Consider the following 25,829-nt stretch of genomic DNA (forward strand, 5'->3'; position numbering starts at 1 on the left):
CCTCTTCATCATCATTCACCGGTCTAACATATTTTGTTTCAACACATTCCCAAGCATCCAAGTAATTTGCTTGAACCCAATTTTCGAATCGCTCATCCCATCCTTTATACTCCTCGATATTCATGAGCTTTGGTGGTTTTTGCATGGTACCCGTTTCATTTTCTAACATTGTATGCTGTACAATAGTAATCGGAGTAGCAAACGCATTGTAAAATTCCTCTTCAATGATTCGGTAACAAAAATCTCACAAACTTAATCTTTCAAACAAAATGGCACAATTCAAGCGAAATGAACTTTGGTGCGGAATGAACTTCTTCACACGAAATGACCCTGTTCAAACGAAATGACCAATCTGATGCGAAATGACTGATTTCGTACGGAATGACACACTTTTCAAACGAAATGGACCCTTTGGTACGAAATGAATGATTTCGTACGAAATGAAGATGGTTTCACACGAAAAGAGCTATTTCGTGCGGAATGGAACCAAACTAAGCGATTTCGTGCGAAATGGACGAATCAATTCGTGCGAAATAAACCTGAAGAACTATTCCGTGTGAAATGACAAGTTCATTTCGTGCGAAATGGTGCTGACATCGTCACATCGGCCATGATTTTGACAAATTGAACAAGTTTTAGTCTGATTTTAGGTCTGGTACTTTCAAGGCTTTGTTAAAACAGAATTGCGCTTATAATGTGAGAAAATCAAACCATTTTAACCGTGAAAAGTTGTTTAATTTTGAAAAGAAGGTGTAGAAATAAGAATTTTCAGCTGAAATGGTAAGAACTCTTCCTCCTGAGCTCTGATACCACTTGTAGGATCGTTCGCATGACCAAACGAGTCATTCAGAAGAGTACTCGATCAATACGAGAGGCGGAATTAAGTCGTATCGAAGTTATTTCAGCTGAATTGCACAAGAATCACTTTAAACAGTCTCTTATATTAAAAATACAACGTTTTACAGTCTGGAGACACTTCGGCAGCACTTCGGCACCGGAATCAGATCGTTTCAAATGAGATCACAAGACACATATACATAGACCAGCTCATTTCGCACGAAACAGCTTCATACGAAATGGCATTTCGTATGGAATGGACTTTACTCCATTTCGTGCGAAATAGCCTTTTCTTACACATTTCTTGTTTTTCGTGCCCTGATCTAACCAACCTAATACAAGACTCGATACAAGACAAAGTCGACAGACATATGCACCAACAAAAGTGCTACTTAAAAAAGATTAGGCCATAACCCAGTAGCGATTGGGGCTTGAATCCCTAAAATATATAACATACAATGGCTGCATGATGTTCTCACAGATACATTCATATAGAGAAAAAACCATCTGCATTGAATTTGCAGTCAACTTCTTGGCTGCTACTGTGAATTACTCAATACTTTTTGAATTCTTGGATGTTTAAGTTATGAATTTTTGGTTAGAAGGTTTTATCTACGTTTGGTAATGCAATTCATCAAAAACAACAACATTTGGTAATATGTTTCGTCAATTTTTTCACTCAGATACTTTATCGACCACTTGGTGTGCAAAGAGAATAATCATGGATAATAAACATTATATTGAAGCATAAACACCCCATCAAGCATGAAATACTTTCAAATTCGTATCCACTATTACAGAACTACTTAATATACAACAAACATATTATACTTGTGTGGTCAAATTAGGCATAACTATCAATAACATTTGAATGAAAAGTAACAAAGAAATAACTCACCACCGTTAATGGATTGAAATAGAAACATTGAAATGTATATAAGGCCAAAATCAAGGAGAATGTTGTGTTTCTTCATCATCGGATGGTTTGTGAATGTACAATAGCCTTCCCAAGTTCATAACAAAACATGCTAAAAAATGAAATATGTCGGGTCGGTTCTTATATGTAGTACCCGACAAACCCGATTACATAAAAACCCAGGACCGACCCTATATTTAGTGTAGTGAATCGGTTATGTATTTTATGTTTGATGGGTTCTCAGGTCGGGTCAGTCAGGTAATGATCGGGTTTTGTCTTTTGCTCATCCCTAGCTCTCATTGTCTGTACTTTTTTTAATTTATTTTTAGGCATATATATATATACTTAAATTAATAAAACATGTTAATATATTGAAAAACTGTTATTAAATGTCTAAGCGACTGTAAACTAATTTTCAAAAGAAAAAAAAAATAGATACACCAAAAGATTTAAAGTTACATCCAAAAAATATTAAAAAACCAAGCCAAACCATAAGTTCATCTTAGCAAGTTTTAACCAAAAAGTCAACCCTAACAATACCTTGAGATAAACAAAGTTCTAGCAAAAAAATATGTAACGATCCCAGTCATCTCATATTGAACTCCATCAAAATTCTTTATCTTCAGTGTCAATAAATCTCCAACCCCAGCCTACCGAACTATCGGATTGCACTAAAGGTGTAGAGCCAAAAAATAACAAACATTAACGATAAGTGTAAAAAGGTAAACACTTCTAAAAAAATGTATGTTTAAAAATGAAACAGATAAAATAAAACTTAAAAGCAATTACTGATTGTTGTAGTCTTGTAGAGAACGAAACTTCATCATAATCTTTCTTGAGAAAGCCATGTTGATGTACATCTTCACTGGGAATAATAAGTTGAATGTCATTTAAATGGAATAGTATCATTTTGAATATAGAGAGACCAAGACGATCAAGTACAAAAATCATAATTAGACTCACTATAAGACTTTTAACAAATGAAAACAACATGAATCATCAACATCCAAACTGCAAAATTAACACTAAAATAATTCAGATGAATAACATGCAAACCGAAATAAACATGTTGTGAAGATTGTTGTTTTAACTTTATCTTTGGATTTGTAAAAGTCATCAAGCATTTTATAAGTTACATTTGAATTACAAATTTGTAGTATTAAATACTAACCATATAAGTTAGTTTTATATCTAATCTAAGGAAATGAAAAGAAATCAAGGGGATTTTTATTACAAAGAAATACTAACCATATACGTTACTTTGACCGTAACAAATATTATTTACTTTTATTAAAAGTTCAATAAACAACTAGTAAAAATACCCGCGTCATTAGTCAAAGCATTATGTGATGCGTTAACCATATGAAAACCGCGTGTTTCGATGTATCCGATTGAAGTCAATGTAACCTACACAAGCATTGCAATTGGATCAAAACGTAAAGTAAACTGAAATTATACCGTACAATCGTAACGTATTATATGTGACTCAACTCATACATAGAAAACGTAACATGTGTAAAAGAAAAACTGACATGTGTAATCAAAAGGGATTAGAGCTTTTTAAAAAGGAAAAAGAAACCGCAGTTGGAGTCCACCGGTTCGTAACAAAATTTAAGAAACATACATAAAGTAAGCATAAAAACGTATTATACATGACCTGACTCATTTTCTAAAAAGAGTTTAAGTCAAAACGTAGACCAATTCAAATTTATACCGACACGTATAAAAAATATACAAGTAAAAATGTTTTTTTTTTCTAAACGAAAGTGTATTATATTTGACCTACTCGTTTTCAGAAAAAAAAAAGTTTACGTCAAAACATAGAGTAACTCGAATTTATACCGATATGTATATAGAAATATGCAAGTAAATAATTAGTCTTTTTAAGGTAAATGAACGATAGAGGTAAATAAAAAAATTAGTGAACGAAAGTTATTAATGAAACATTAAATTATTAAATTAGTAAAAAATTTATTAAGTTAACAACGAATATTATTTATTCAATAAAAATGCCCTTATTAATTTGGTTAGATAGTTTTTAAGTTACAGAAAAGGGTATTTTAAATTAGAGTTAAAGTCATTTATGTCTATGTGGTAAGTTCATTTTTGTCATTTCAGACAAAATTTTAAAATTGTATCATTTTCCTCCCTGACATTCTCGAAGCTTGTCATTTCAGTCCAAAAAACTAACTCCGGTTAAAAAAAATCAGTTAGCTCAGGGACGAAAATGGCACTTTGTTCTGGAATTTTTGAACTGAAATGACACGTTTCGAGAGTGTTACGGAGAAAAATGGTATAATTTTAAAATTTGGCCTGAAATAGCAAAAGTATACAAACCACAGAGACGTAAATGACACATAGCTCTTTAAATTGTTATCCCAGAACCTATGTCCTAGAACCTGAACCAAGTTCATTTGGTATTAGAGTTGTATGATTTTGTTGTTTAGTAATTGTGTGAGATACAAACTACAAAGCATATGTCAATCATTCAACCAGCTTTACACAAAATTTACCACTACATGACCAGTCAAATAAGCAATAAAAAGGACAATGGTAAAGTATAAAAAGCAAACAAAAAGGAGGGGCCCAAATGTAGACATTTGCATTTAAGATAGATAATAATATTATGAGCCAAAACCAAGGAGTCAATAAACACTAATCATATAAGTTACTTTTACCATAGACCATGTGTAGTGGTAGGGGAAGATAATGCCCCTATCCTTGAATATTTTACGTCATGTGACGGTCTAGTCAATATGTGTGCATTGTGAGGCATTATGTTAAAATGGGTGTAGTGGGACTTGAAATCTTGTGGGGCATTATATTTCAATAGAATTAAATAAAATATAAAAATAAAAATCATAAAAATTGCTATAGACCAAAGATTGCGAAGGTGTGCGACATTGACGTTTTATAAAGCACGCTTCCGGCAATTATTTTTGGAAATAAACATTATTAACTTTCATTTTTCAAAATTTTTTTTTGTATTGATGTAGTTCGTAATTCCAATCTTTTTATAGCAAAAAACAAATACAACCATCAAAAGTATATAGATGACATTAAAAAAAAAAAACCAACAACATGTGAACAATCCATTATCCATCAGAGATGAAAAACAGAAATAACCATCAAAAAATTGACATCAACAACCAAAAAGGTTAAACTTCTAGAGTCATAAAGGTGTTTACAAACCTACGATCACTTCATTTTATACAAAACCATTTATAAACTAGATTTGTGGAGCAATAGGAGGTTTTGATCAAGCCCGGATCTATTTGGTTCGAGCTTCATTGGGGATGGAGATTATTAGGGGTGAGCAAAATAACCGACATAACTGAACCAATATTAACCGACAAGCGACATAAAGTGTAAGAAGTATAACTGAATAGGGTAGGGATAGTGTAAAAAGGGCCTAAAGTGTAAGAAGTATTTTAAACCATTAGATATTTGATCTAATGGTTGAGATCAATAGGGACCAAAATGTAAATTATGTTTTAATTATTTGGACTGATTTGACAATTGTAGGGGTAATAATGTCTTTTTATATGTTTCAAATAAGGCAACTTCTCCTAAATTCCAGCGATCCTTGTTCATCTTTATTCTACGAATTTGAAAACATGTAACTGCTACCAGAAAATATAATACTATAACACTATATAACACCATATAACACTATACAACACTATACAATACTATATAATATTATATAACACCATATAACACTATGTAACACTATATACACTATACATCCATCATAGACCTGCTACCAGAAAATATAACAGTATAGCACTATATAACACTATACATCCATCATAGAACTGCTACCAGAAAATATAACACTATATAACAGTTAACACTATAACACTGTATAAAAACCTTCATTCTGCATCCATCATTATATAACACTCTATAAAACCTTCATTCTGCGATCTTCAAAAATTATAATTAATGAACGATAACTCACAGAATCTTAATGGATCTTAAAAAAAAATACAAATTTGTGTTCCTATAATAATTGGTGGCGATTATCGAAGGTTATCAATTAATTGAATCAATGAGAAAATTACTTGTTTACCCTTTTGAATTAATTTAGATTGAGGACACATGTCACCTCTACAATATTTCTCACACTTCTCACACTTTGGGCCATTTGTACAGGATCTTTAATCTAACCGACTAATTGGTTATGTTTACCATTAACCATGTAAATATCTTTTGCTAAGATAAAAGTATGTAAGTCACAAAATGATCTTAATGTAGATGCTCTTTTATTTTAATGAAGAACAAAGGTATTATGATCGTAATTTTTTAGTTGAGAATTTAACTTATTAAAGGACATCCAATGTAATTTTCGTAGTTAAAAGACAACGCCTGCAACTTCGTTAAAACTTAAATGACGTAAAATACAATTCATTCATTAGTTTAACAAATGTGAGTTTGTCATGCATACATATTAAACAATTTCCAGTGTTTTAGACTTTTAGTCATCTTTAAACAATATTATAGTTCTGGAATGTATAAAAGAAACTTTTAATACATAATCAAAACAAAGAACCGTTAAAATCGTGTTAACATTTATACGCACTATAGAATTGATATATCTGAAGATTAAAAAGGAGAGTTGTTTATGTCGTTATATATTTATTTATAAATTATTTTACATTAAATGACTTGTAGAAGATTATGTATCGTACGTTCACACAAAAAAAAAATGTATGTAAACAGCAATGATTCATAATTTGGATTGTTTTATATTAGTCATAACCCGATAAACTCATAATTATTCTTGTGCTTCATGTTTCTTAAACAAAGCATTATTAAAAAACATACACTTCTTATCTTACCCTTCTTTTCTAACCAAGCAAAAGCAGAGTCCATCTGAACAAAATGGTACGCAATCGTAAACTCGATCGTATTTGCTAACATCGGTGACACTAGTTGAAGCCACATTTTGAGTTTCTGATGCAACAACATGCATTAAACTACAACTGCAGAGCATGAGTGAGAGGAAGAAAAAAACTTTGAACGAAACACTCACCATAATTGATCTTGAATTGTGTTTATGTTTTGAAGATGCAACAGAACGACTTTTGGGGGCTATATTTATAGAGCTTTAATGAGATTTAGAAAATTAATTTTGATATCCGCAATTGTTATAAAATTACATGGTTGGTGCAATTATTATTATTTCATGATACGATACAATATGATACTAGTTTGCAAATCTGTGACATGGGTTGATATCGGAAAAAAAATATAAATCATAAATTTGCATATAATACTTAGGGTGTAAGGGGCACTCCCCTAAGAAGGGAGTCCCCTCTCTTACGCATAACCAATTCTCGTGTGCCACGTCAACTCCCCTCTTAAACTCCCCTAACACCCTAAATTGATGGCGGCACTCCCCTTTTAGGTAACTTGGTTTTTATTAAAAAAAAAAAAAGAAATTTTTCATTGGTCCACTCCTCCCTCTCTCCTCCCTCTCTCTTCGGTGACTTCCCACCGCTTTCCTCCCTCTCTCTACCTCACCGCATTGATGGCGGTACCACCACTCTTCGGTGGATGAGGTCCCCGCATGGGGTCACTGCCTACGCCCCGATCACCCTTATAAGTGAATTGAGTTATTACATTTAATTTAATAGTGAAACAAAATAAAATGTTATATTTTCATCTATCCAAATATAATTTTTAAAGTTTTTGCTTCTCTTTTGAGTCAGTATAATCCATCTTATTATATACGCTTATAAAACAGTAACGCTAAAAATGTAGTTGTAATATGCCTAAAACATGTTTAGTTCTAGGTTAAAAAAATATAGTTGTAATATGCCTAAAACATGTTAATTCAAGGTTTTTATTGTTATGTAAGGGTGTAAGGAGTGGTTAAACACTTTGGAGTAGCAAACCAAAAAACTGACCAATCAGAGTGCGCCATGTCAATCAGTCAAAAGTGTTTAAACTTTGCTGAAAAGTGTTGGCAATGGTTTAGACATTTGGTGAAGTGGTAAACTTTTTAAATAAAAAAAGGAAAAAGATGTGATTGGTTGAGATTGGAATGGACCCCACCCCACATCCCCCCCCCCCCTCTCTCCTTCCTCCCTTCCCCGCGTCGGTAGTGCCTCACCGATTGAACACCCATTTCGTCAAACACTTCAATCGGCAAAGGGTTGGCATTGGTTTGCCACACTTTACTGAATCGGTAAAGTGGGTTTGCCGAAGCCCACACCTTACACCCTAAGGTAACTTTATCACAATATTAAAACAAATATATTTAGTAATAAAAAGTTCTAATAAATATGTTTTATTTTGTATTTTTGTATGATAGGAAATTAAGTATATTGAAACCGACGGTTAAACTAGTGTTATTATGCATAATCTCAATGTATTATTATAGTGTACTAGCGGGAATGCCCGCGCGTTGCCGCGGGTGTCCAGACTGATATCAGTTTCATTTACGATGTCTATTATGAACCACTACCCGGTCCGGGTTTCTAAACTTTTATATTCCATTCAACGAGAAATACTCATCGAAGTTTGAATTCCGTGCATCTTGTTCAAGTGTCATCCTACGTTCGTGTAATGCTTGCTTCCTTCTTTCCAAGCTAGCTTGAAGTATTGTGTTTCCTCTTGCCTAAAATAAAAAAAATATATATTAATATTGTTTAAAAATATATATTCACTGCATGCACAAAGAAAATCAAAAGTGCAATGCACCAAACTCTAAAGTGCATGATCTTACTCTTCTTACTCTTCTTCAGCAGAAGAATCAAAAGATTCAACTGAAGGAGTCTTTCTAGCCTGTAGGAAAACAAAAACAATGATCAGAAAAAAGACACAATGTTATAAAAGCGGCTGCTAAACGGGCTGTGTTCATAGGGTGGGGATCGATCCTGAACACATGTGTATTTGCATGTTGACACGACCATGACCTATTTCACCCCAAAAAAAGTTATTTAACTATTTTTTACATATTGGCTCTCTAAAATATTAAGGTTACATATAATTTTTAAGCTTTTAGGTTTAAATTATGCCAAACTATTTTTAAACTTTAATACTTTTATATAAATATACTCAGATAGTTTAAGTATTATATGAAACACATTAAACATATAAAAATGGGTTAAATGAGTCAAATCTGCCGGGTTGACACGAACATGACCCATTTGGCTAAACGTATTCACGGGTCCGACCCGAAACTGGCCCAAACTCATTCAGACTAAACCCAAATCCGTGAATATTTGTTAGAGCATCTGGTTTCGAATACTCACACCCCTAGTTATTATATAAACCACAACAATATTAATTTCTGTAGAATTTCCAATTTGATATAGTAATTAAGATGCTATATATGAAAATTTTCATTTAAAAAAATCATAGATAAAAGTGAAACTTACATTATTCCGTCCCCTTATTGTTGTACGCCTAGACTTAGAATGGGATCCTGTTAGTTTGTTAACAGGAGTCTCTGTGCTTGAATCAACTCCAGATAAAGATTGAGGTAGATCCATCTGATTTTCACTTGCTTTGTTTGGCTGCATCTGTTACTCAATAATTTTAATTTTAGAATCTTCATCAAGAGGTTGAGAATCTGCCAATGACACCGTTTGTGACCACCTAAAGCTTGCCCCGATTTAAACATCCTGAAACAAATCAGGCATTCGTGCCCTTTGATCTTTTTCACCTTCGTTTTCTTATCGTATTTCGCCTTTCGAGTATGTGCAAAGTCACCTTCTAAACTGTTTTCGCCACTGTCGTGTTTTGACCCGACCGTATTGTTCTTTTTGTGACACGGTCTATGCCCGCCAAGCCCTTGAAACGACGTAAAAAGCTTGTTGCAGTTCAAGCATTCGTACTTATTTCGTTTCTTATTCGGCCCCTCGCGTTCTAGTTTAGGAGTATACGAAACATCATCATCGCGAACTCTTTTTTTCAAATACGTGAATTCTCTAAACAAATTCCTTCTTATTTCGAGATTCTGTTCGTAAGTCAGTTCTTGCGCTTTATCGAATACCCATTTCGACTTCTTGTTCGGGTCACCGTATCGAAGCAATTCCTCAACCGAAATGTCCGATTCCACTTTTCTAGCAGTAAGATTCTCGAATTGAACAGTATCGGCATCCAAACCGCCACTTGATTTCTTACTGATTCTTTCAACCGAAGACGATTTCGTCTCGAGAACAGCAGAGTTATTGTTCGACGATTCGACAACCGAATTCACACCAGCCCAATTCGCGGAATCTTTCGACAACATCATCAAACACATAGCAAGTTCTTCTTGATCAAGCTCACCAGTCTCAGAAACAGAAGATGACCCATAGTGTTTCACAGTAAGTTAATGAAAAATCCAAATCCGATGCAATGAAAAAATCCAAGAGTCCTGATCTGATCTGAGCATATTCATACCGATCTGCCATTATTTCGGTATCACCAACAGCTGCATCTAAGGTCTGCATGGTAAAAGTTTGATTATAAGTAACACATGTTAAGCTATTAATAAAGGGATTGATTAAATGTGCCCTTGTATGCTTTAGTGAACACCTCTAGTGAATAAAAGTAGGGAGAGATGAAATGACTGATTTAGTAGAGAAGAGATACGCCAATGATGGCCAGCCCAGCTGGTTGGAGGTGGGAGGGTTTACCACGCTTGCGTTGGTTCCCGCCCGGGTGGTTCCGAGTTCGATCCAGGAGGTATGCAAAACATGCGAAGCCTTCGGGCGAGGGGTTGAAAAGCCTGTATGCGCTGGGGATTCGAACCGGGGGAGTGTAGGTTGTAGGCAAACGACTTACCCAGGTGATCTAAGCCGTTCAAAAAAAAGTAGAGAAGAGATACATTTAGTAAAATAAATAGGGATGGGGTGCGTGTAGCACAACCCTTTGTTGGTGTTTTAAGCTTCAAAATCACACACAGCAAACTCATGAACATGAAGGTGTTTACTGTTTAAAACACACTCTTCATTCATTGTAAAATTTACATGTAAATAGAACAAAAACAAAACTGACGTGAAGTATCTTGACCCACTACCCGTTACTTTGACTCGAATATAAACTAATTAACCCTTGTTCTAGACACACTACTTGCATAATCAAAAAAAATTGACCCATCACCTATTATGAACAATAAACCTGTGACTAAATAACAACTTTTCTGTTGACCCATTCCAAACTATCCACAGCTGACCCGTGACCCATGAACAATCCGATTAGACCTACACCCTTAATATATTATGCAAATATAAAGCTTAGGAAAAAAAATATTATACCTTGTTATGAACTTCAGCGACCAGGTCATCATACGTGCCGCTATAGGGAATAAAGACACAAGACAATGAATAATTAAGCTTCTTCACGGCAGCTTCAAATACTTGTATCGAAAATCCAGTCACGTAGGTTTCATTCTTGTCTGGATCATAACTAACATTAACAAATTGCCTGAAAGCACCTCTTGCTGGCACACCAATCTTTAGTGGTTTCTCTTCATTTCTCAGTACGCGACCCATAGGCGTTGGTGCCAGTACCAATTACCACTGCGGCAACTGTGTCTTTATCAAGAAAGTGCCCAACAGCCAATGTTCCCACACTATCATTCACCTGTTCACAAATAAACCCATGTACAAGACTGTGTTAATCCTCAACAATAAAAAACAAATATTATTTTTCTGGATGTTAAAATTCTTACACGTGCAGCGACATTCATATCTAGATATCTTCTAAACAATGCTTTTTGCAGACATTCAACGGCGTCTTTTTCAACCTAAAATAATAACAACATGATATTAGATACATACTTCAAAATGATACCAAATGTACCCTCTGAAGTATCAACTCAGTTTTTTATACAATAGGGGTCAATTTTGTTTACTTAATTGCAGTCCGATTACATCACATGATTGCACGTTTGCACTTTTATAGCAACTTTAGATGGCCTTTACATTTGGAAATTCATGAACAAAACAAAAAAAAAACTTTGCAACATATAAGGCTCATGTAAATGCCTAATATACATTAAGCTTTATTGTTTAATATGTAGCAAATGTGATAATCATCAAATTACAGAGAAGGAAATTTGTGAGCAACTCTTATGATTAGTCCCAAAATCATTCAACAAAAAGTTATGTACTGCATCATAATATATAATATAAAAGCGGGAAACGGAACAACACAATACCATTTTATCTATAAGGATTAAGATAATTCTAATCAAGAAATCGGTGTATTCAGAGGTCAATTAAATTCACATGATAATGAACAAACAAGGAAAACCTGAATGGAATACTTAAAACCCTAGCTTCTGGTCGGGCCTGCTTCTAAATCGATCTTGCTTCCAATCGCTTCCAATTTGTCGCTCTCTCTCTCTCTTTCTGATCATGAACCATGGACAAGGGTGGGATGGAAACGGAGGGGAGGATTGAAGCGACTAATTAAAGGCAGGACGATTGGTATGAAACTGGTCGTGTGTTACAATTATATTCAATGCTAATCTCACACTTAAATCCCACAATTGCCCTTTTAGGCGTCTTAAACTTGAATGGAATTTCCAATTTTCATGGCTTTAAGCACCTTGTACATGTTGCTTTAAAATTAATACGTATAGCAAAATTACCATCTTGTACATCACTTCTCCTTTTTATAGTATAGTGGGAATGCCCGCGCGTTGCGGCGGATGTCCGAACTCGTATCAGATTCAATTATGATACCTATTACGAACCACAAACCATTACGGTTATCTAACACTTTTTTTCCATTCAACAAAAAATAGTCGTAGAAGTTTGTATTCCACATAATATAATTTTTGATGAGTAGTAAAGTAATACATACCATTGGGGTTAGTGGCCTAATATATTTGTTAAGGTTTTATTCAAGGTATTACCGTTTATAATCTTTGTTGTTCCTATGATAATATTGTATGACATCCCTTCCTACAAGTAACAATAAAGGCGACCCCATACGCCCGCGACCACAGACAACGCTAGGTAGCCCAAGCCCACCGCAAACAAACGATCACTTAAAGTTGTTTATCGTCTTGTAATGAAGTTCATTAAGATTTACCATGTCATTATCTAAATAGCAAATATAATCACACGTATACTCTATTGCTACAGAAGTCCCTGCCAAAGCCTTAAAGTGCATAACCTTTACTTGTTACCGGGTATTAGAAACATGAAAGCATATCAAAATAAAGCTGTTACACACTGCAAAAAACAAGGGTGACTATGCATTCTATATTTCTGAGCTAACAAGAGTCAATCTACGTCAACATCCAGCATCTCGTCCTCGTCAACATCATTAACCGCATCCAGTCTCATTTCCCCCTTGTACTACAAGCAAAATTAAAAAACAAAACCATATCTCACGTGTCGAAAGATTTGATGAAATGTGGGCAAATTTGAGAATTTCTTCTTATCGGCTTGCGCTTGCCATTGCTAACCAAAGGCTTAGTGCTGCTTGTTCCGTTATTCGCTGTCCTCAATTCACCCGTATTTTTTGTTTCGGCAAGTGTGGGACCCATCTAGAATGCCTTTCAGATCTCACATTTCCAAAACTTGCCCGTTTTCCTGTAGCAGAACCTGACGGTGCACCATAAAGATATCAATAAAAAATTTATGAACACAATAATTAATAATAACAATAATAATAACATTAATAGTAGCAACAATAATGATAATAATAATAATAGCATATTTGCCCTTTTTGTATTGATGGAAATGGGTCGGCTTGGGTTGGCCGACACACTTTTTGCCCAACTTTTTTGCAGAATAAAAAAGAAGTGAATGATCCTGTTTTGAAAGATAATCCTACCTAGCATGTAGAATTTTCAAAAAAGAAAAAAAGAAGCAAGGAAATGTAAAAGAAGAGTTATTTACACAAATAGTCCCTGTGGTTCTACGCGAATCACAGGTTTGGGTATCTACTTTTTTCGGTAACAACTTTAGGGCTTGTGAGTTTAGTTTGTAACGTGTTTGGGTATTAACACTAACTTTGGTTAAGTTTTCTATTAAAATAAGAGGAAATGACCACATGTATAAAAGAATTATAAAAAGTTGATGATGAAGCTCACCTGCATGAAATTGTAGCGTTCTCTCCCAATAGACTCATTTTCCACTATTGCCAAATAAGCGAGCATGGGATAATGGACAACGTATGACGCATAGTTATCTCTCTGAATATTAACCGCCCACTCACTTAATGAAAATAAAAGCAAATTGTTTCGGCGCGAATCGTTTTGACACGAACCGTTTCGATGCGTACCGTTTCGACGCGAACAGTTTGATCTGTACCGTTTTGAATTGAACCGTTTCGACCAGTACCGTTTCGAATCGAACCGTTTCGACGCGAACCGGTACTGATCGAAACGGTTTGGTTCTAAACGGTACTGGCAGATTAACACCCAGTTTCACATCCCAGCCCAGCTCATCTTCTTCGACAAAATCTATAATTTTGCCCAACTCATCTTCTTCTCATAGTGATACACAAATTACCTGACTATCCTCCTTATTGTTTAATTTTGCCCTGCTGGATTGAACATGTCATTAACCACCTGAAACCAAAACAGAAAAGTTAAGATTGAAAAAATAAAAAAAAGACTAATGAATCTGAAATATATGACCAAGGAAAACTGGCATAAGCGTGGTTTCAAAGGGTGTATACAGTAGCAAATAGGCAAGTTACTTTCAACACTAAACGAACTAAAGAGAAAACAATACAAAGAATACCGAAGATGTAAGTTGATTCACGACATAAAATCCAAAGAAACTATGGAAAAAAAAATATTAATTTATGATGAACACATATATAGACAGTCACATAAAAAGCAAAACCTATACTGATTATGATTGATATTGATCATTGGCCAAAGAGAAGGATGAGCTGGTTCAATGTTTGATTCTGTTACAGGGGGTTTATTTTGCTAAGGTAGATGGGTGTGGAGGAGAGATGGGACTGAGTGCTTTACTACAAAGTATTTAAGACTGTTGCTAGAAAATAATAGAATTGCTCTTATTGATACTGTTTTTATTAGAATCGCTGAATCCCTCTAAAGGTTAATACTTTTTACCATAGTTATTAAAGGCGCTAGGCGCACTGGCCTTGCCTGGGGCCTAGGTGCGAAGCATAAAAAAGCGAGAGCCCAAGGAAAAAAAGCGAACAATGAAAAAGAATTAAAAAACATATTATGTATTGGAAAAGTAATACACTAATACTATTCTTCAAATAAAACAAGCAAAAGCTAACCTCAATTTTAGTACTTCCTAAAAGCACATCAGATTTAATAAAATCATCAGTAGCAATTAACATATGATCCCCCTCAGTTCCTGACACAGCATAGCTCCCATGATCGATAACCACAGCAGACGGATCCTACACAATAACAACATAAAACAAAAATGTCAATCTAACACGGCACTATAACAAATCACACAAGTACTAAACTTTACTCAACACTCAAAACAATCGGTCACCGTATCATCAATTAAGCTACAAATCCACATTCTAACAAGTTACATTCAACAAAATTTAAACAATTTAAATCAAATCAACACCTTATCCCAAACTTAACAAGTCCAAAACAACACTACCTCATCAAAATCAACTCCACACTCAGCCGCAATACTCCGAATCAAATCCGACGCACTCGCATCAGCCGCAACAATCAAATCCTTACCAGAGTCCACAAAATCCAAAACAGCCACCACATCCAACGATCCTCCAAACCCTAGAACAATCAAATCTACCAATTTACCAAATCAATTCAGCAATTCACAAACAAACACAATAAATCATTACAATAAACTTGCAAACCTGAGAAGTATATTGTTGAAACTTGATAAACCTAAATTTCATTTGGGTTATCTACAAAAACGAAAAAAGAAAGGTAAACTTAAAACCCTAACTACTAAATCCGTGATCTGGAGTGATAATTATCTGCAATAACATCTATTAGTAAACCCCAAAAACGTTACCTGAGTGCACATCGTCATCGTCGTCCCCGTTTCTTGTTTCTTCTCGGCTTCAAATATCATCAGGAGTTTTAAATTGGAATGGAAGGAGGAGATGGAGATGAAAGCATTAATTAGCAGATATAAGTAGGGTTTCAAGAGATAAACGGTGAAGCCACGAATCACCAATTCAATTCAGGGGAAATCAAGAGACGCCAGTTTATTATCACACGCTTTTATTAGGGTTCTAGAATTCCATGTGAAATCTCAACATTAACCCTGCAGCGTCTTAAAATTTTGGAGAACAATGGCTTTAATCACTTTGTACATGTTGCTTTAAAATTGATACACATGGCAAAATTACCATCTTGTACACCACTTCTCCTTTTTAATATACTAGTGGGAATGCCCGCGCGTTGCGGCGGGTGTCCCGACTGATATCAGATTAATTTATGACGTCTATTACGAACCACAACCCATTCCGGGTTTCTAACATTTTATTCCATTCAATAAAAAATAGACGAAGAACCTATAATGTCGTAAACATGCAAAGAAAATCTACAGTTTCAATATAAAGAGTTAGATTTATTAAACCATAACAAATTTTCATCAAAACAATAAAAGTAGGTTTATTTACAACTTTATTAACATTAACGATATTAGGGATTTGTACATGTCCATATACTTCGATCCAATCCCGTTCTCAAATAATATACTTTAATGATATACGTCCATAGGGTTGAAGTTTCTTTGACTGCGCATTCTCTATAAGCGCCTTCCATTTCTCGGATAGCAGATAAAGATCCAACTACAATACCACACAAGAAAATTTTAGACAGCCTAAACGAGCCCAAACAATTTTTTTTTTTATTTTATATATAATAATAATGATGATAACATTAGCGAGCCGAGCTTTGGCTAGTTTAAGCGATACTGAAGCGAGCTCGAGCCGAGTTTTTAGCTCGTATGATGTTTCTTAATATAGCTCGAGCCGAGCTCGAGCTTTGGGTTTTACTCATGAGCCGAGCTCGAGTTCAAATAAGTAGGCTCGAACCGAGCTTCAAAAAAACATGACGAGCCGAGCTCGAGTTTTATCTGATATCGAAACTTCTTGTCAAGCCTTGGTGGTTTTGGTTTATCAAATCAAAATATGGTGATAGAGAATTTCATTTTATGGTAAAAAGAGTATCCTCAAGTGCATAATGGTCTTAAAAAAAAGTTTGAAATAGACCACTATACCCACCAAAGCTAATAAATGTGACAAAAGATGGTTGACAATTGACATTAACTGTCTGTAAAAAGAAATGGTTGATATACTCACATCTTGAGTGTGAGCATCCGAGTGTAAGATTTTCCCTATAAAAAACCAACTGATATCCTGTCATGAAGTTCTCTGCACATATAAAAAGGGAAGTATTCTACATTATTAAAAAGACATCATGAAGTCAACAACCAATTTCAGTAGGTGATACTAAATACCTCTGTTTGTATGAGACTCATCCATGATATCATCAAGCACAAGAAAGTTTGCTTGAAGCTGCAAGATTGAAGATCCATTAACAGGAAGGATTTATGTATATAATATATCATGTAATGAAAGAAACTACTGGCAACAGTATATTGTTTTTACCCATTCAATGCACCAACCAAGACGGCTTCTCATCACCGGATCAAAGTTGTACCTATAATATATCACTGTTACCCATTGGGAACAGTGAAGTTTTGCAAAATTTTAAATCGGAACCAAAAAACTGTATCATACCACCATAGACGGCTTCTCATCACCGGATCAAAGTTGTACCTACAAAACATAAATTAATCAATAAATCAAATTGAACAATATAATATTGCAAAAGTAGAGAACAATGACGACCCTTTACTTATGAATTGATTAATACGAGTTACGTTTGATCTTTAATGGGTCAAACATGTATCTAATGATATTACAAATGGAACAATTTTTTTTACAGTTGATAATGACCCGAATGATACAAAAATCTACGTAGTGACCCACACATGACAAAAAAACCCATGTATTAATGCCTAGGATGTACAAAAAACTGACCAAAAATGGGACAGGACTGGATGTACATTGGTAATATTTTGAAGAAACAAAAAACGCTGAATTTAAGATAAAAAATAAACGCGTTCGAAGTTGCACAAAGTGTATTTGTGGTCAACAAATACAAAATCTAGCTTTTAAATTCATAAAACACTGATTGTTTACAAAAGTTAAAAAAAAAAAAGATGATATGATAGACCAATGGTATATCAGAATTGTAATAAAAGATACATTTCTATTTGAAACTGGAGTTTCCTTGCACAAGACAATACTGTATCAAACAATATAAAATACAACTAAAGTGCATACTGAAGTTTCAAAGCAAGTTTGACAGGTAAAATAATACCACCTAAATAAAAACCAGCAAAAATGTCAAACTAAGCTACACATAATATACAATAAGTTACCAGTATAGCTATAAACCATGTTAATTATACTTCATTACTCTTTTTTTTGGTAATGTACTTCATTACTCTTTCTGGCACCACTTAATAAACATAAAGAACAAATTAACATGCTACCCAGTAAAAAATATATTTTTATATAAATGGTACAATTAACCTTAACACCACACTAAAAACCAAATACAGGGCCACCAACACAAGCATCCTTAGTCAAAACCAAACTACAATTAATATACAATAAGTTGTAGGCGTAGCCAGTGTTATAAATATCGAGATTAATCGCCAATTAATCGGTAGTTCATCAACTAACTTCACCTAGTTGGGCCAAACATCAGTAATCAGTCAAAGTCAGTCAAAACATGTCATCAAAATCCAATCCAATCAAATTAATAAGTTTGAAAAACTACATATAAAATTCCAACCAGATGCTTTTGAATCATTCTAGCAACGCCTAACTGCTCCAATTCCCACAAAATATCCAGAAAAAACATTGTAACAGTAACACAAAGAACAAGTAACCACGGGAATCTAAACAACAGTAAACACTTCAACAATAAAAAATTAAAAAAAAAACAAATCAACACAAAAAGTCGATAATCGACAGACCTTGATCATGAAGCAGATGATGAAGCTTCCGTTGAGAAGCAACACCGACTCTAGCATCAAGTTCCATCTCTGCAGCCCTACGATCCGCCATAATCTGATCCAGATCTCTCTCGTCCTCAAGCGATTCATCCAATCCAACCGATTCATACTGATCGTGCTCTTCCATCCTCCGGTAATCACTACATCATAAAAACAGTTTATTACAAGTGTTTGTGTGAGTGTGTGTAGATATATGTAAATAAGAGTCTAAACGAACTTTGAATGGAAATCTATAGATAACTGACAACTTACTTGATGTAATTATCGCCGTACAGATCTTCGCCTTCACCTTCACCTTCTTCATCACCGATATCTTCTGGTTCGTCAGGGATGATATCCGGATCGACAACGGCTTCATCGTCGTCGTAATCTGAGTAGACTTCAGTTAATATTGAAATCAAAAATCATCCGGAATAAGAGGTTTCTACTTCTCCTCAATGTTGTTCACAGCATCATCAGGTTTTAACATACATGATGCTTGAGATGAAGAGGTATCATACTCATACATCATCTCATCTACAACATATAAAAGGATTTCACTCGAAACATTTCCCACTTTTGATTCAACTTGTTAATGATCATGGCTAATTCCATGAAAAACATTAATGTGGGATCGATTAACCCAAAATGAACCAAACCCACATAAAACCTGAATAGAATTTTAAATGAATTAGGTTATACAAATCTGAAAAATCTAAAATCGAATTCAATGCGAAAAAATATATTCAAAATCAGGCACACAATAACTTGAATCAAATACGGTTAAGCAATACTTACCTAATTTTAGGGGGAATTACTTAGAGTTGTGAATCGCCTACTCTGGACCCTAATCGTCATCAAATAGGCCAGATGTTCAATCCAAGCAACCCATCGCTACCATCACTGGCGGTGTCTTAAAATCGAGGGAAACCCAACGGTTCATCTGCAGAAAGACAAATGTCAATTTCAACCCTGAAATTTGCTCGATTTTCCTTGAAATTTGTTGGATAATAATGCGCAGGGTTTGTTCCACGAGATTTTTTAAACCATAGCAGATCCATATTAGTCCTAGTGCATGAATTAATCTGAAAGGGGTTCAGTGATTATGACCAAAACCTAAAAATCAACGGATATCAAAATAAGTAGAACCTGTGTAACAGGTGTTCATCAAACCATCATCGCCGCCGCCTGAAGACGCAGTTTTACGGTCGTCCCCATCATCGATAGGCCCCCCTCTTATTTCCTGATCTCCATCCTCCTCTCTCTTTCGATTTCTCCTTGTCTCTCTGTCTCTTCACTTTCCTGGTCATGAAATCGTCACCACTTGCTTGAACGACAAATGATTCAGTTGCTTGAACTATTATATTAGGGTTCTTTAGAATTCCATGTGAAATCCCAATGTTAACCCTTTAGCGTCTTAAACTATCCCTCACAAATAATAAAAAATGGCTTTAAGCACCTTGTACATGTTGCTTTAGAATTGATACGTATGATAAAATTACAATTTTGTACGTCACTTCTCCTTTTTATAGTATTATAGTATTATAGATTATAGATAAAAATATAACATTTTGAAGCTGGCAGTCAAAAAACAAAAAGAGCACTTTATAATAATGATACATACAATTATAATAATGTAGTACAAAATCACATTAATCTTACACGACCTCACTTTTGTTAAAAATATAATAATAAAAACCTTATTTTTTAAATATAACTCAATATTTGCATTGATTAATGTAATATTTGCAAAATACTTGATAAGTTTTATTACTTAATGAATGTGGGTATGTAATGTGTATACAAATTTAAAAAACCTTTGAACAATTTTAGAGTTTATAACAAGTAGAGTGGAGCGTTGAATATAAAACCAAATTTTAAAAGAGAACCATTCAGATCATATTCGCATTTGAATGGGTATTGAGAGTCGATATAATGGAAGATAAAAAGAGAGTTAATTATGTGATTGTTTCTTTATCTAAAATTAATTTTATATTAAATCGCTTGTAGAAGATGATGCATAATATGTTCACAAAATATATATGTAGGGTCAAGTTATTCTACAAAGGCTTCTAATTATAAGAAGTGTAAGAAGGATTTATAGAGTGACAAGTGTCCAATAACCTAAAACTAAACCCACTACATCACCACCAAAAACCTAAACACCCACCCCACCCCACCCCACCCACCACCACCCAAAAACCTAACCCCCCCCCCCCCCCACCAAAAAACCTAAACCCCCCACCCCCCCCCCAAAAAAAAAAAACAAAAAAAACTATACCTCACCAAAAAACCCCCAAAAAGACCTAAACCCCCCCCCCCCACATCCCACCCCACCCCACCCCACCCCCCAAAAACCTAAAATAAACCCACTACATCACCACCAAAAACCTAAACACCCACCCCCACCCCACCACCACCCAAAAATGTAACCCCCCCCCCCCCCCCCGCAAAAAAAAAAAAAACTATACCTCACCAAAAAACCCCCCAAAAAAACCTAACCCCCCCCCACCCCCACCCCCCAAAAACCTAAAAAAACCTAACCCCCCCATCCCACCCCACCCCCCAAAAACCTAACCCCCCCCCCCCCAAAAAAAAAAAACCTAAAAAAAATTTAAAAAAAACTAAACACCCACCCCCACCCAAAAACCTAAACCCCCACCCCCCACCCCCTTGGCAAAAAAAATTTTTTTTTTTTTTAGGGTGGGTGATTGGGGGGGGGGGTTTAGGTTTTTGGTGGTGGTGGATGTTTAAGGTTTTTTTTTTTTTTTTTTAATGGGGTTTTTTTGTGTAGCGGGTTTTTTTAGGTTATTGAACACTTGTCACTCTATAAATCATTCTTACACTTCTTACAATTAGGATCCTTTGTATTTGATCCTAATCCTATATATGTAAATGATTCATATTTTTGATTGGTTTTCATTAATCATGATTTCTTCTTGTGCTACATTGTTAGGATCATTTAGACCTAACATACATATTTCTTAAACATATTTAAAAGGTATGCATTTCATAACATATCTAGAGAAACATGCCCCTCTATTCTTATACTAGTTTTTGAGGGTTACAAATGCACTCCGATGGAAAACAAGTCGAATGACATTCTGGATGGACCTTAACGTCAGTTATACTTGTTTGTTCTGTAGTAAATATCCGAGTCATAACTTGTGTCGCGAACATCGGTTACGGTAGTTAAAGCCACATTTTGAGGCCTTGATGCAATAACAAGCATAAAACACCATAGCTGAGCACGAAGGTGAGGAAGAAGGAAAATTTAACCAAAGCACTCACCATAGTTGATGTTGATATGTGTTTGCGATGTGAACATGAATAAGACTTTCTATGCTATTTATATTGCTCAATTTTTTTGAAAGGTAACTATCATTAACATAACCACCGACCCAAGCCGGGCCGGCAAAACAATACAACACCAATTACATATTTACAAAAGACAACCAATCCCTCCACTCCAAACCTTTATGTTTCGATCTATAGGAAAACCATAAAAAACCCAAAGCCTTAATCTCACTCAAAATGTTCTCTATTCTAATCGGGGTATTGGAGAATTTAGCATTGTTCCTAGCTCGCCATAAGCTTCAGCATCCAATCAATATAATTCCTTGAACCGCTTCCTTTTTCTTCTCCGAAACATCAAGGTCTTTGAAGATAGATAAAAGGTCTTTGAGATAAAAAGCGAAAATGTTAGGGATCTTACACCAAACACAAACACCGTTCCAAACGTTTGCGGCAATAATGCACGTATTAAACACATGTTCGACGGTTTCTTCTTCCGAGTTACACATCGGGCATAAGGATGTGGAGATGCCGATATTTCTCCTTAATAAGGCTTCGGCGGTAGGGACTTTGTCCATCTCCATTCTCCACGCGTGTATGTTAACCTTAGCGGGGACCCATTTGCACCAGCTCAAGATGAAAGAACTACCTTGAACATCCTCCTCTTTCAATAATCTTTTAACGGATTTTACAGAAAACGTACCTGTCGGGTCTGCACTCCACTTCCACCGATCCGAATAACCCGAGATCAGGACCCCCGCAAGATCCGATTGCAGCTGAAAAAGACTCGAGACCTGGTCTGCGGCTGCGATGTCAAAACTCCGGCTCCAATGAAACAGGACCACGTTATCGATAAACTTAATTCTGTCGGCCACACTGCATTTCTTTTTAACCTCCAAGCTGAATAATTCGGGATAAATGTTTTTAAGAGGGTCATTAAACAGCCAAGGATCTAACCAAAAAGTTATATCCTCGCCGTTACCCACCGTGCTTCTCATAAAGCTTCTTAACGGCCGCCCACTACCTTCGTTTTAATAAAAAAAAAATTTGCTATGTTAAGCCAAACACCAGAGCACGTGTTTTTAAAAGGAATGCACTCCCAACCCACCCGACTCGAATGAATGGCATCAACGACTCTTTTCCAAAGATTATTCTTCTCGGTCTTGTACCTCCAACCCCATTTGGATAACAAAGCCGTATTGATCACATCTAAATTATTCAAGCCCAAACCTCCATTTTTCTTGTGCCGAGTAACCTTCTCCCACGCGACCCAATGCATCTTTCTTTCTTCCAAATTACCTCCCCACAAGAAATTTTTTATCATAGACTCTAATGTAGCGATCACTTTCTTTGGAGCTTTATAAAGAGAAAAATAATACGTTGGTAAACTTTCCATAACCAATTTGATGAGCACCACCCTTCCACCAATAGAGAGAAGTTGGGATTTCCATTTGGCAAGACGAGCTCGGAAAATGTCACATACCGGTTGTCAATTAGATATCCGATTCATATTCGCTCCGAGTTTGAGCCCAAGGTACTTAAAAGGCGGACAATCCGGTTTGCAACCCACTATACTAGCCAATTCCCCTACTTCTTCCACTCCCACTCCTAGCCCGTATAAATTGGACTTATCGATATTAATTCTCAATCCCGAACTTAAGAAAAAACACAAAAGAATTCTAACAACGTTCACCACTTCATTCCTAGACCAATCACCCATCATGATAGCGTCGTCCGCGTAAAAAAGGTGAGAGATACACGGACCGTTGTTAGATATCTTAATACCTCTTATCACTTCAGCTTCCTTCGCATTCTCGATCATACACGAAAGGGCTTCCATCACGACCAAAAAAAGGAAAGGAGAAAGCGGATCCCCTTGTCTCATTCCTTTTTCACATCTAAATGTGAAAGTCGGCGAGCCATTAACCAATATCGAAAAATTTGCCGACTTTAAAATTTGAAGAGTAAATTACAAGTTTTGTCCTTTATGTTTACACCAAATTGCAGACGCTGTCCTTTAGCGCAAAAGTTGACAAGTTTTGTCCTTAATGTTCCAAAATTTTGCACGTTATATCCTTTATGCCAAACCTAGTTAGATTTTTTGGTTAAATCTAGTCATGTGACTTGCACATGAGGGCATTATTGTCATTTCATTATAATAAATATTTATATCCACAAACAGCAACATCAAATTAGGGTTTTCAGTTGTTCCCCTTTTAATTCCCTCTTTTCCTCCTCCCCGATCCTCTCCACCTCTCATCTAATCTCATACCCAAACAAACCCTAGACTATCTCTACAACAATCAATCAATCATCACCAGAAAAGCAAAGCCAAAAAAGCACACAGCCAAGGAAATCCAGGCCAAAGTGGATGCAGCCACCACCAACAGAGGCGGCGGCAAGGCCGGAAACGTTGACCGGACTGGTCAATTGAAGGGATTTCTATGCTCCGGACCGGTAAAGAAGGAGTAGTTTCTGAACCGTGTGATCCTCTGAAGGAAGGACGTAACGAGCGATTGTGATGAAAAGCTGTGGTAGTGTTTCTCCGTTCAGTGGTAGTGTTTCTCCATTTCTGAACCGTGTGGTAAAAACCCTAACTATGAAAGATGATGGACAACGAGTGTGTTTAGATGCTGAATTCAGGGGTTGGTGTAAGATTGAGATATAAAGGGGGAATTGAAAGGGGTGACAGGAAAATGACCATTTTACCCTCATGTGCCTTGCACATGAGGTATTTTAACTGAGATTTCTAACATTGTTTGGTCTAAATGACAAAACTTGCAAGATTTTGAAACGTAAAGGACACCGCCTGTCAATTTTTGCCTAAAGGACAGCGCCTGAAATTTGATGTAAAGATAAAGGACAAAACTTGTAATTTACTCAAATTTAAAAATGAATGTTGATATTTGTAATTAATTGTAATAAAATCATGGGGTTGGTGTAATGATTACAAAATAAGTATAAAGTACATTCCAATATTAACATGGGGTTGGTGTAATGATTTCAAAATTAATTACAAATCAATTAAGATTTGAAATTTGTAATTAATTGTAATAAAATCATGGGGTTGGTGTAATGATTACAAAATTAATTATAAAGTACATTCCAATATTAACAATGAGGGTTATTATTATTATTATTATTATTATTATTATTATTATTATTATTATTATTATTATTATTTATTAAAGAATATGACACAATCTGATACAACACGATAAAATAAGATATAATACGATATAATACTAATATCTTCAAATGCAATGTAAGATATAGTATGGTATTGTTTGAAGAATATGATCCTAAATGTAATATGGATTAGTGTATAATGATAATTAGATGTATCAAACTGCGTGTTGTCGGGAGAATGCAAGGGGAATTTATCGGTATCGTTTCCGTTACATAACATTAATCAAATAGAAACCTAAAAGTTAAGCCTAAATAACTTGCAAAGATAAATAGAGACATAAAACTATAATATTTAAAAACGAATATTAAAAACTGCAATGATAACAAAATAGCGAGCTAATAGAAAAATATTAAAAAAAAGAAAAAAACACATATATGTGGGAAAAAGATTGCTGTCGGCATGCTACAACAAATGAAAAGGAAATCCCAAAAACTAAATCGTAATGTAAAAACAACTTCAACAATAAATTTTTTATTTAAATGAATAATGATAAATGATAAAAAAAAAAACTACAATGGAAAAAGAAATGAAAAAGAAAAAAAAGCACCTTTTAAACAGTTTAGGAAAAAAAGTA

General features: G+C 35.1%; 3 protein-coding genes and 1 long non-coding RNA gene across 10 annotated transcripts; all 4 read right to left on the minus strand.

Moving 5' to 3' along the window:
• Positions 1 to 8,160: 8,160 nt before the first annotated feature.
• Positions 8,161 to 10,262, minus strand: LOC110929576. 3 transcript variants are annotated; one of them, XR_004889787.1, is made up of 3 exons: positions 9,145 to 10,261; positions 8,490 to 8,548; positions 8,161 to 8,381 (listed from the first exon to the last, which is right to left on the minus strand). XR_004889787.1 is itself a non-coding variant. In XM_035988436.1 (3 exons), exons 1-3 carry the CDS (start codon positions 9,286 to 9,288, stop codon positions 8,312 to 8,314), a joined length of 264 nt encoding a protein of 87 aa, XP_035844329.1. In that variant the 5' UTR covers positions 9,289 to 10,262; the 3' UTR covers positions 8,161 to 8,311. The 3 variants fall into 3 exon arrangements, 1 of the variants encoding a protein (XP_035844329.1); XM_035988436.1 differs by having other exon boundaries at positions 8,499 to 8,548; positions 9,145 to 10,262; XR_004889786.1 differs by lacking the exon at positions 8,490 to 8,548.
• A 2,559-nt stretch (positions 10,263 to 12,821) lies between these two features.
• On the minus strand, positions 12,822 to 13,873 carry LOC118490659. Its single transcript, XR_004889788.1, has 2 exons — positions 13,806 to 13,873; positions 12,822 to 13,314 (listed from the first exon to the last, which is right to left on the minus strand). It is a non-coding gene; the product is annotated as an uncharacterized LOC118490659 (long non-coding RNA).
• Positions 13,874 to 14,246: 373 nt separating this feature from the next.
• LOC110931996 (dolichyl-diphosphooligosaccharide--protein glycosyltransferase 48 kDa subunit) lies at positions 14,247 to 15,723 on the minus strand. Its single transcript, XM_035988155.1, has 5 exons — positions 15,706 to 15,723; positions 15,545 to 15,575; positions 15,322 to 15,473; positions 14,939 to 15,103; positions 14,247 to 14,285 (listed from the first exon to the last, which is right to left on the minus strand). Exons 1-5 carry the CDS (start codon positions 15,721 to 15,723, stop codon positions 14,247 to 14,249), a joined length of 405 nt encoding a protein of 134 aa, XP_035844048.1.
• A 534-nt stretch (positions 15,724 to 16,257) lies between these two features.
• On the minus strand, positions 16,258 to 20,111 carry LOC110929575. Of its 5 annotated transcripts, none has more exons than XR_002587259.2 (9): positions 19,921 to 20,111; positions 19,570 to 19,856; positions 19,045 to 19,162; positions 18,754 to 18,932; positions 17,444 to 17,482; positions 17,312 to 17,363; positions 17,161 to 17,218; positions 17,003 to 17,074; positions 16,272 to 16,489 (listed from the first exon to the last, which is right to left on the minus strand). XR_002587259.2 is itself a non-coding variant. In XM_022172726.2 (5 exons), exons 1-5 carry the CDS (start codon positions 17,491 to 17,493, stop codon positions 16,341 to 16,343), a joined length of 381 nt encoding a protein of 126 aa, XP_022028418.1. In that variant the 5' UTR covers positions 17,494 to 17,921; the 3' UTR covers positions 16,261 to 16,340. The 5 variants fall into 5 exon arrangements, 2 of the variants coding, with proteins under 2 accessions (XP_022028419.1, XP_022028418.1); XR_004889790.1 differs by having other exon boundaries at positions 16,274 to 16,489; positions 19,045 to 19,171; positions 19,570 to 19,714; positions 19,921 to 20,109; XR_004889789.1 differs by having other exon boundaries at positions 16,275 to 16,489; positions 19,570 to 19,714; positions 19,921 to 20,109.
• Positions 20,112 to 25,829: the final 5,718 nt, after the last annotated feature.

This window comes from Helianthus annuus, chromosome 3, assembly GCF_002127325.2.
Source record: "Helianthus annuus cultivar XRQ/B chromosome 3, HanXRQr2.0-SUNRISE, whole genome shotgun sequence".
NCBI lineage: Eukaryota > Viridiplantae > Streptophyta > Magnoliopsida > Asterales > Asteraceae > Helianthus > Helianthus annuus.

Excerpts from the sequence above, each read along its gene's own strand:
- LOC110929575 (XM_022172726.2), bottom strand. The coding sequence starts at position 17,493 with ATGTTTTGTAGGTACAACTTTGATCCGGTGATGAGAAGCCGTCTATGG. Across the intron at positions 17,364-17,443 it reads ATGAGAAGCCGTCTATGGTG|GTACAACTTTGATCCGGTGA; the intron begins GTATGATACAGT and ends GATATATTATAG. Across the intron at positions 17,075-17,160 it reads TGAGTCTCATACAAACAGAG|AGAACTTCATGACAGGATAT; the intron begins GTATTTAGTATC and ends TTATATGTGCAG.
- LOC110929576 (XM_035988436.1), bottom strand. The coding sequence starts at position 9,288 with ATGCAGCCAAACAAAGCAAGTGAAAATCAGATGGATCTACCTCAATCT. Across the intron at positions 8,549-9,144 it reads CAATAAGGGGACGGAATAAT|GCTAGAAAGACTCCTTCAGT; the intron begins GTAAGTTTCACT and ends GTTTTCCTACAG. Across the intron at positions 8,382-8,498 it reads GATTCTTCTGCTGAAGAAGA|GCAAGAGGAAACACAATACT; the intron begins GTAAGAAGAGTA and ends TTTTTATTTTAG.
- LOC110931996 (XM_035988155.1), bottom strand. Across the intron at positions 15,104-15,321 it reads GTGGAGTTGATTTTGATGAG|GATCCGTCTGCTGTGGTTAT; the intron begins GTAGTGTTGTTT and ends GTTATTGTGTAG. Across the intron at positions 14,286-14,938 it reads ATTTGAAGAATAGTATTAGT|GTGGTTAATGACATGTTCAA; the intron begins GTATTACTTTTC and ends TTTTGGTTTCAG.